The sequence below is a fragment of the Brassica napus genome, chromosome C3, assembly GCF_020379485.1.
Source record: "Brassica napus cultivar Da-Ae chromosome C3, Da-Ae, whole genome shotgun sequence".
In the NCBI taxonomy this organism is placed as follows: domain Eukaryota; kingdom Viridiplantae; phylum Streptophyta; class Magnoliopsida; order Brassicales; family Brassicaceae; genus Brassica; species Brassica napus.
The window spans coordinates 70,641,513-70,651,204 of NC_063446.1; the positions used below are offsets into that span (position 1 = coordinate 70,641,513).

Here is a 9,692-nt window from a genome sequence, read left to right on the forward strand (position 1 = left end):
AGAAATTCCCTTCGCTTTATCAACCCATTAAATTAAAGAGTTTGGACCAAAGCCGAGACACAGAGTGGATCACACTCAGCTCAATTGTTCTTAAGTACGTTCAACCCAATTTTTTTTTTTTTTACAAATATACTTCTTCAGACTCTAAAGCTATTAACCACCGTACCACCATAAAGCTGGTTAAGAGCACTAACTCTAGCAACATGCGACGTGCAGGGCCGGCTCAATACTGTTAGAGGTCCTAGGGCAAGAAAATTTTTTTTTACCTTCTAAAATTTATATACAGATAATGTTTTAAATATTTTTAAAATTTAATCAGTAATATTTTGTAATGAAAATAAAACTATATACATATCAAATAATTTTGGGTCCTTTTTAATTTTATTTATTATATTTATAAATTTTTTATATATATAAAAATATAGATTTATAAAAAGATTGGACCCTTTAGTTAGTATTATACGGAGGACACGTCCGGAGCGGTCGCACTGCTTGGTCTCCAATGAGCCGGCCCTGGCGACGTGTTCAAGGAAGATAATAAAAAATTAGAGTGGACAGAAAGAAAATAACATAAACAAAAGTGACATATTAAGTTTCCATCAATTGTATTATAATATACTTTCTAAAACGTCCTTTTTACCCAAGACATTACAATATCTATCTACTCTAGCCAGTGTTATTGTGGCAACGCGACGTGTTCAAAATAATGCATATGGGGACCGACGCGACGTCTTCAACTAACATCACGTGGTTTAATACAAAGAGGTTACGTTGCATTCCCTTTAAATTCCTGGCCAACCATCTTCTTCTTTCATCTGCAAACACACAATAACTCGGGGAAAAAAGCCTCTCTCCAATGGCGTTTCCTCGTAGCAACTCTATTTTTTTCTTCACCTTCCTTCTATTTGCCGTCTTAATCAATACGGCCATCTCTTCTCGCGTCTCATCCTTCATCAAGCTCCCCACCTCCGTCGACGAATCTGTCTCTTCCTCTCTTGAGTCCTACTGCGCAAGCTGGAGATTGGCCGTCGAGACCGACAATGCCGGAAAGTGGACGGTGGTTCCTTCCCAATGTGTCAGCTCTCTTGAAACTTATTACGATAAAGGCCAGTTTGACAAGGACTACAGTGTAGTCGCTGGTTACGCCTACGCCTACGCTAAAACGATCACGCTAAAGGGAGACGGCAAGGACGCTTGGGTCTTTGACATAGATGAGACGCTCCTCTCGAACCTCGAGTATTACAAGGCTCATGGTTACGGGTAATGATGCTCATTGTAGATTTTAGCTATTGGATTTTGTTGTCTAGTGGCTTGTTTCAGTGGTTAGAAGGTTATTGGCAGAATTGGTCACTGACATAGTCAATTGAAACATTAGTTTTTGGATCCCAATTTTTTTTCAAGTTAATATCTATGAACATAGATATCTAAATTGTCTGAACAAAATAAAAAGATATCTAAACTGTTAAAAGAAAAATTCTCTATATTTCTTAGTAAATTGTTTAAGGTCCCGAAAATATCAGAAACTGCATTATTTTTGAGTAGGCTATGGACTGAGTTTCCAGGCTACAAGTTAATATCTATGAACATAGATATCTAAATTGTCTGAACAAAATAAAAAGATATCTAAACTGTTAAAAGAAAAATTCTCTATATTTCTTAGTAAATTGTTTAAGGTCCCGAAAATATCAGAAACTGCATTATTTTTGAGTAGGCTATGGACTGAGTTTCCAGTATCTATGCAAATTTTTGCTTTTCCTTTCTTTGTCAATATATACACATCTAGATAGATCTGGTTCCCTCTTTAAGATTTTTGGTGCTATTTTAATTGTTGGTTTTTCTTGTCGTACCAAGCAGTTTGGTTGAATAATGTTTCTTGTCGATTTAGGTCTGAGCCTTACAACTCGCTTGCTTTCAACGAGTGGGTGCTACAAGGTACAGCCCCAGGGTTTGCTGCGAGTTTGAAACTGTTTAACCGTCTCAAGAAGCTTGGTTTCGCTCTCATTCTGCTAACTGGCCGGGACGAGGTTCAAAGGAGTGTTACCGAGCAAAATCTCCTGGACGCCGGTTATTCCGGCTGGGAGTATCTCCTGTTGAGGTAACCTATACCAAACTTATATCTCGTATCTTTGGTTTAAAACTCCAGGACTCGTCTGATCTAGTTCTGTCACTTTCAAACCTTAAACCACTATATCTTTGACTATGGATTTAAACTTTGGTGGTAAAAGTTGGTTGATCTTTGATTATTGATTTAAAATTTGGTGGTCAATATGTTGATGGTAATATGTTACTACTATCAACATTTAAAAACAAAAAGAAAAAAATTGGGTTACTAATGATATCAAGATACTAAGGTTTCTTCTTCTTCTTTTTTTGGGTTAATGTGATTAATTTAGGGGTCGCGAAGATCAAGGGAAGGCAGCTGTACAATACAAATCAGAGCAGAGATCAAGAATGGTTAAGAAAGGCTACAGACTCCATGGAAATACTGGCGATCAATGGAGTGACCTTCAAGGTTTTTCTGTGGCCGATCGTTCTTTCAAAGTCCCAAATCCAATGTACTACATTCCTTGATCATTGGCTGTTGCAGGAGCTTTTAATAATTTATGTTTTAATAAGAAGTTACGAAAGTCTTTCGTGATTTTGGTCCGAAAACAAACCAGTCTAATAATATGTACCATGTTCCTTTTCTAGTATGATTTTAGTTTCAATGCTTCTTTTTTTGTTTCAATGCTTTTTACTTATTTTCAATGCCAGACCTCTAAAAACGTGACGAATATTTTTAAAAATATTTAGATAATAATACTTATTGTAATAGATAAAAAATAATTTATTAATATATGATTTCTAGAAATTAATAAATTATAATAATAACATACTCGATTAAGACTGCAAACTCGATATCTGTATAAATTGTATTAATTGTAAATCATGATATTTAATCTAATATTATATATATATATATATATATATATATATATATATATATTTAGTATATGTTATAAATCATATTGTGGATGTCCATAACCGGCCTGGTCCATAACCGGTCTAATACCTAGAGAGAGAGAGAGGCGGCCGCGGCAGGAGAGAGAGAGGCGGCTTAAACTTAGAGAGAAGGGGAAACCCTAGTTTCCTATTCTTTGTATTTGTACACTTTCCATATTTATGTCTTTCCATTAATCTCTTTGTAATTCTCATATATAAGGGCGCCTTATGATTGAGTAATAATGAGAAGAACTTACAGATTTCAATCCTTAAGTTTACAACACGTTATCAGCACGAAACTCTAAATCCCTGAGCTAAGAAACCAAATCTAAAAACCCCTAAAACCCTAACCCTAGCCGCGACCCGACGAACCCTAATTCCCGATCGCGTATCTTGTATCCCAACCGAGGCGTTCCCGATCCGATAGCCTCAGCTCGTGATCCGTCTCAGCTCAGCACTCAGACGACCTCAGACTCAGCTCGCATCCCGGACGGCCCGCGTTCCCGATCCAACGTTCGCGACTCGATAGGAGCGACTCAACCCATTCAAGCTCGTGTGTGTCCAGCTCACAGTCAGCACGCATTCGATGATCAAGGCGTTCCCGATCAGCTCGTGTCCAGCTCGCGGATAGCTCGCGTTCGTTCATGTTCGTATTGCAGCTTGCGGTTCATCCTTCTTGGTGGTCCGGTTTCAACAATCATCTAGGTTAAAAGGTAATTCGAAATCTAAGAACCTATGACCGAATTTGGATTGTGTGATAAAGAATGAAACCCTAAAATCCTAATCTTTATGATAAAAGCCATAGGATAATAGATCAAACCCTAATGAGTAAATCGAAGCTCAAACGTTCGATACCCCAAACCCTAAATCGAGATTGATCTATTGATCAATTAAAATCAAAATCTTTGATGGTTTCGAATCTCAAAACAATCTCCTTTGATCTAAGATCAAAATCGAAACCCTAAACCCTAATTTGAAAATCGGTTTTGATTGTTTGAATTTGAATCTTGATTGATTGTTTTGATCACCTAGAACTGTTGCTAAGATTATTTAAACTCGATTTTGGTATTGAATTGATTGAAACCCTAATATTGATAGCTTTGATAGTTTTAAATTAAAATCACTAAGACCATATCATCTCGTGGCCGTGCGGCCTTGTTGCATTCATACCTAACTTGATCACATTGATTGATTGCAATTACACTTAGAACCTTATGCTAGGATGGTATTAAATTGAAATCAAATAAGTCGTGTGATTGTTCTTTGACTTGGCCGAGAAGTTTTGATTGCATCATGAACTGATAGAAATCATCTATGCTAGGATTGCAATGAACTTAATGCATTAAACCGAACTGATTGCATTCATAGTTGTGCGGCTTGTTATCTGTCTTGGCCGAGAGGCTTCATTGTTGGCCGTGAGGCTTCCTCGTTGGCCGTTAAGGCTTATTGCTTTGTTTGATCATTAGAATTGCTAAATTATGTAATCTATGATTTGAGATGTCGAAAATCAACCTGGATTTTGCTGTCCTAAATTTCTCTGGAGATAATTATTTACAGTGGGCATTGGATACAAAGATTATCCTAAAGTCAAAACGACTTGGTGAATGTATCATAGAAGGCAATAATGCCAAATGAGAAAGATTGATACATGGCAATATTAATTATTCACCATCATCTTATTGAGAGTCTCAAAGATCAGTATTTGACAGTTGAGAATCTTCTAGACCTTTGGACAGAATTCAAATCGAGATATGACACCAAAGAAAGGTGTTATTACCAAAAGCTATGGAGGAATCTCAGAATCCAGGACTACAAGTCCATGGATAAGTCTATTGCTAGCTAAGCCTGCAATACTAATGAGAAACAATGAATTGAGACCTCCTGGATCAACCCCATTACCTGAAGCCAATAAGGCCGCAAAAGAAAAAAAAGAATCCAAAGAATCTAACCACGTCCAGAATGATAGACCACACGGCCATGGTGTGGAGGGTAGAAAGGACGTGGCCATGGCCACTATTATACATTTGGCCGTGGGAACCACTATGGCAAAGGCCATGGGTATCAACCTAATTTGAAACCATGGTCGAGGCAGAGACCGTGGTATATCCTTTAAACCACAAAGCTCGACCAAATCAGTGTGCCATAGATGTGGAATGGGGAACCATTGGGCTAAGATATGTAGGACTCCCAAACATCTTTGTGACCTATATCAAGAGAGTCTGAAATGGAAGAATCCTGAAGCCCACTTGGTATATAAAGATGATAAAGATGATTTTGATCATGAAAGAGATGATCCTTCGGAATATGAAACTTCTGATTGCCTAAAAGAATAATGTTGATTTCGACTTCTGTGTTTGTTTTGCTTTTATACTTGCTTTGTTTTATCACTTTGAATTTATTTTATTGCTTTGTTTGCTCCTAACTAAATAAAAGGAATGAATGATTTTTCAAATATATAAGTTTATAAGAAATATAGTTGCGGGTATAGCCATTCTCATGATAAGCTACGACCAAACTAAAGAAATTTAATGATTTATATTCACTCATAGAAGCCCATTGAGTTTAAAAGATATAAGACTGGTTTCCATATTGAAACAATGGGCAAAGGAAATAAAAAGTTTCTTTTCTTTTAGATATATAAAATTTGCCCAAGACCATAGAAAAATGGTCGAAACTATACATGCATTCTTTACTGGTCTTTACTATGCCAAGATCAGGATGATAGTGGCTAAATGCCTCCGAAAAATATTCACTTTATGGCATAACCGGATTGGCCATTCTGGTTCATACATGATGATAAATTGATATACAAATGAGCACACATTGAAAGAAAGAAAGAGTTATCCCAAAGAATCTCACGTATGTAGCATGTACACAAGGGAAACTCATTGATAGGCCATCACTAGTCAAAGAGACTAAGTAAATAATAAACTGGTGAATCACATGTCTCAAGCATATAAATGATTATGGTATGTCCATGGGGGTAAGTATGGACAATTCCGTGATACATGTCCATACCAAGTACGGCTTGGCCGAAATCTTTTATTAAACACATACAACTGATTGCTACACCATTACTTATGAGGTCAAAACTACCAGTCACAGCTTGGGCCACACGAAATTTACATGCATCTAAGTTAATACGCATCAGGCCATTTAGTGAACATAGATATTCCCTATCGATTAGATAACGGGTCAAAAGCCAGACATATCCCATCGTAAGACATTTGGATGTGTCGTCTATATACAAATTACTCCACCACAGAAAACTAAGATGGGACCTCAAAGGAGGATGGGGATATATGTTGGATATGATTCTCCCACGATTATTAAGTACCTTGAGCCAAATATGAGTGATCAGTTTGAGGCCAGGTACACGGATTAGGGGGAGAAAGTAATAAGCTGGTAAAAGAGTAAAATAAATTACATGAAATCATACATTCTTATATTGGCAAGATCCTCGGACTCAAGAATGAGATTTAGAAGTCCAAAAGATTATACAAAAGCTAGCTTAAACAATTGCCATATTCCGTTACTGACCCGAATAGAATGACTAAGTCATATATACCAGCTGTAAATGCACCAAATTCGAATTGATGTTCAAGAAGGACACAATCAAGTTGCTACTGAGTCTAAGGCACGTTTGAAACGTGGTAGACCAATAAGTTCCAAAGATAAGATCCCTCGGATATTAAAGAAAGGTGCTAATAAATCCGTGGACGAGGGAATCCTAGACATGGTCGATCCTAAGATGGACAAAATTAAAAGCCACGGCCGTGGATGAGGAAACCATAAACATGGTTGTACCTAAGGTGCCTAACAATGAGGCTTGGGACGCCAAGCTTTAGGATACTGAAGGTCATAATGAAACCTCAATAAATTATGTCATGTCCGGGACACAAATGGAACAAGAGAAAGAATATCGACATTGATGATATATTTGCATCAGTGTAGCACTTGAGATTATGAAATGAATGAGGATCATGAACCCACGTCCATACATGAGTGCACTCAACAAATAAGATTAGATCAAATGGAAAGGGGATGTGGAGTTAAGTTCATTAAGAAAAGAGAGGTTTGGTCCCACAGTTCGGACACCTCTAGATGTGAAACCAGTTGGACAAAAATGAGTCTTTGTGAAAGAAATGATACATGGCGAGATAGAAAGATATAAGGCAAGGCCATATGCACAAGGATTCCACAAAGACCAGAAATCAATTATGAGGAGACATACTTCCCTGTGGTGGATACAACAAACATTTAGATTCCTAACAAGTCTAGCCATAAAAGAAGAAAAATAGACTTGCGGTTAAAGGATGTAGAAACCGCCTACTTGTATGGTCCACTAGATAATGAGATATATATAAAAGTCTCAGAGGGTATTGAGTTGTCAAATGCAACAAGTTCTCGAGAACTAAAGTATACAAGCATATGTTAATGATCTAAACTATCCTAGGAACCTCTGGAGAGACTTTCAAACGATTATCTAAAGAACGAGATTGAAATGAAAATTTGGGACAAACAAAGTTTTGTTTAGGATTACAAATTGAACATCTTAAAAGATGGAGTCCTTGTGCATCAAAGGACTTATAGAAAGGTATTCAAATGGTTTTAACATGGACCAAAGCTCACCCATTAAGTTGTCCCATAAGGTCCCTTGGTCCGAACACAAACCCATTGTAAGTCCAAAGAAGGACATGGTCGTGAGTACCCCTGACTTGGACACGGATCCTTTGGTCCCAAGAAGGACAAGAAATATGTCCTTGGTCCGGTAAAGTCCCTTACCCAAGTGTCATTGGCGCCTTGATGTAATAGGCAAGTCATACTAGGCCGGATATGTGTTCTTGCCGTGAATCTCTTATATATGTTTAGCTCATGTTCGACCATGAGGCACTGGAAATAAAGACATACACGTCCCTTACCTTAAGTACTATTGGCACCTTGCCTTGATGTATTTGTTATGTCATAGACATCCGGACATGAGTATTGATGTAAACCTATTGTCTAGGTTTAGGTCATGTCCAAACATAAGGGACTAGGACAAGATAAAATACATCCTATGTTACCTATAAGGAACTAAAATTTGAGATTACATTATACTAACCAAAACCCAAAGAAGGGTTAATATGTTTTTGATTGATACAGGTTATCTCTCGGATCCACAATGATAGATCACTGGCAAGTTATGTCTTTGCAACGCGGTAGCACTACTTTACCTTGGTATTGAGACCATTAGTCATTGGCGTCCATGAAGCTCAGCCATCAGGTTGGGATGCGCCAACTTGAAGAACATATACGGAGGTACAAATCAGGGGGAGTATACGTGTTGTACTCTTTTTCCTTCACCATGGTTTTGTCCTACTTGGTTTTCCTGGTAAAGTTTTAATGAGGTAACATCCAAATCGTATTACAATCCCTGTATGGTTATGGCATCCAAGGGGAGTGTTATAAATCATATTGTGGATGTCCATAACCGGCGTGGTCCATAACCGGCGTGGTCCATAACCGGCCTAATACCTAGAGAGAGAGAGAGAGGCGGCCGCAGCAGGAGAGAGAGAGAGAGGCGGCTTAGACTTAGAGAGAAGGGGAAACCCTAGTTTCCTATTCCTTGTATTTGTACACTTTCCATATTTATGTCTTTACATTTATCTCTTTGTAATTCTCATACATAAGGACATCTTATGATTGAGTAATAATGAGAAGAACTTACAGATTCCAATCCTTAAGTTTACAACAGTATATTGTTATTATTACTAAATGCATATACTAATAATCTAAGTGTTTGATTAAGCGTTCTATATGCTAAGCTGAGTTATCGGTCGCTTAGCGTTTGACGATTTCTTAACCACTACTTATTTTATCTACTATTAAGAATAACCAACATTATTGGTTGTCCCTGACTTTGTGCATGTGAATCTCTCATCACAATATTTAATTTTCAAATATTAATAGAAATCTAGAATTCTTCAATAGCATCTTCAAACCATCTTCTCATTAACCCTTCCACCTTATGATTATGCTTGTACTTGAGAGAGCTAATCATGTTTTCATTGCCTTACAGATTAGCTTTCGCATATTATCTGTAGAAGTCCTAGGCTTTTGGTGTCTTCTAGCATTCTTCTCTCCAGATATGATAGATTGTGGTCTGAAACAAGAGTCTGGCCAGGCATGAATCAATACCTTGCACTCCAATTCTTTGCAACGCTGCATCGTCCACTGCCAGTCCGGACTGATCCTGACACCTACAAGTTTCCGAGCCAAACTCTCCCAAATCGTGTAGGAGTAAGGGCAAGCGAAGAAGAGGTTATCTCATGTTTCATCTCTCTCCACATAACTCACAACCTTGAGTCATTTCTCATTGTCTCATCCGATCGCCAAGTAATGAAAGAGTATCTAGGTACTCCTTGCGGGAACCAGACTACCTTGCTCCATTCCACCTTATTTCTTTTTTATCTCACTTGTTCCCATGTCCTTACAGCCGAGAAGACGGCTTTAAAGTCATCGTCTCCATGCTTCCACATCACTATATCCTCACCCTTCTCAGGTTTAGGTGGTTTTATTGCCATTATACAGTCGTATAATTCATGATAGCGACGGCTTCGTTCCCCCCGAATTCTCCAGCTCTCCTCTGCTGATGCATTACTTACCTTAGCATGCCTCGGAACACCCAGATAAGTGGTTCCAACAGCTCCTGTTACATCTATCAAGCG

General features: G+C 37.9%; 1 protein-coding gene across 1 annotated transcript; it reads left to right on the plus strand.

Annotated features, from left to right (window-relative positions):
• Window positions 1-689: 689 nt before the first annotated feature.
• LOC106390092 (acid phosphatase 1) lies at window positions 690-2,713 on the plus strand. The gene is made up of 3 exons (XM_013830481.3): window positions 690-1,260; window positions 1,886-2,095; window positions 2,394-2,713. Exons 1-3 carry the CDS (start codon window positions 857-859, stop codon window positions 2,569-2,571), a joined length of 792 nt encoding a protein of 263 aa, XP_013685935.1. The 5' UTR covers window positions 690-856; the 3' UTR covers window positions 2,572-2,713.
• The last annotated feature ends 6,979 nt before the right edge of the window (window positions 2,714-9,692 follow it).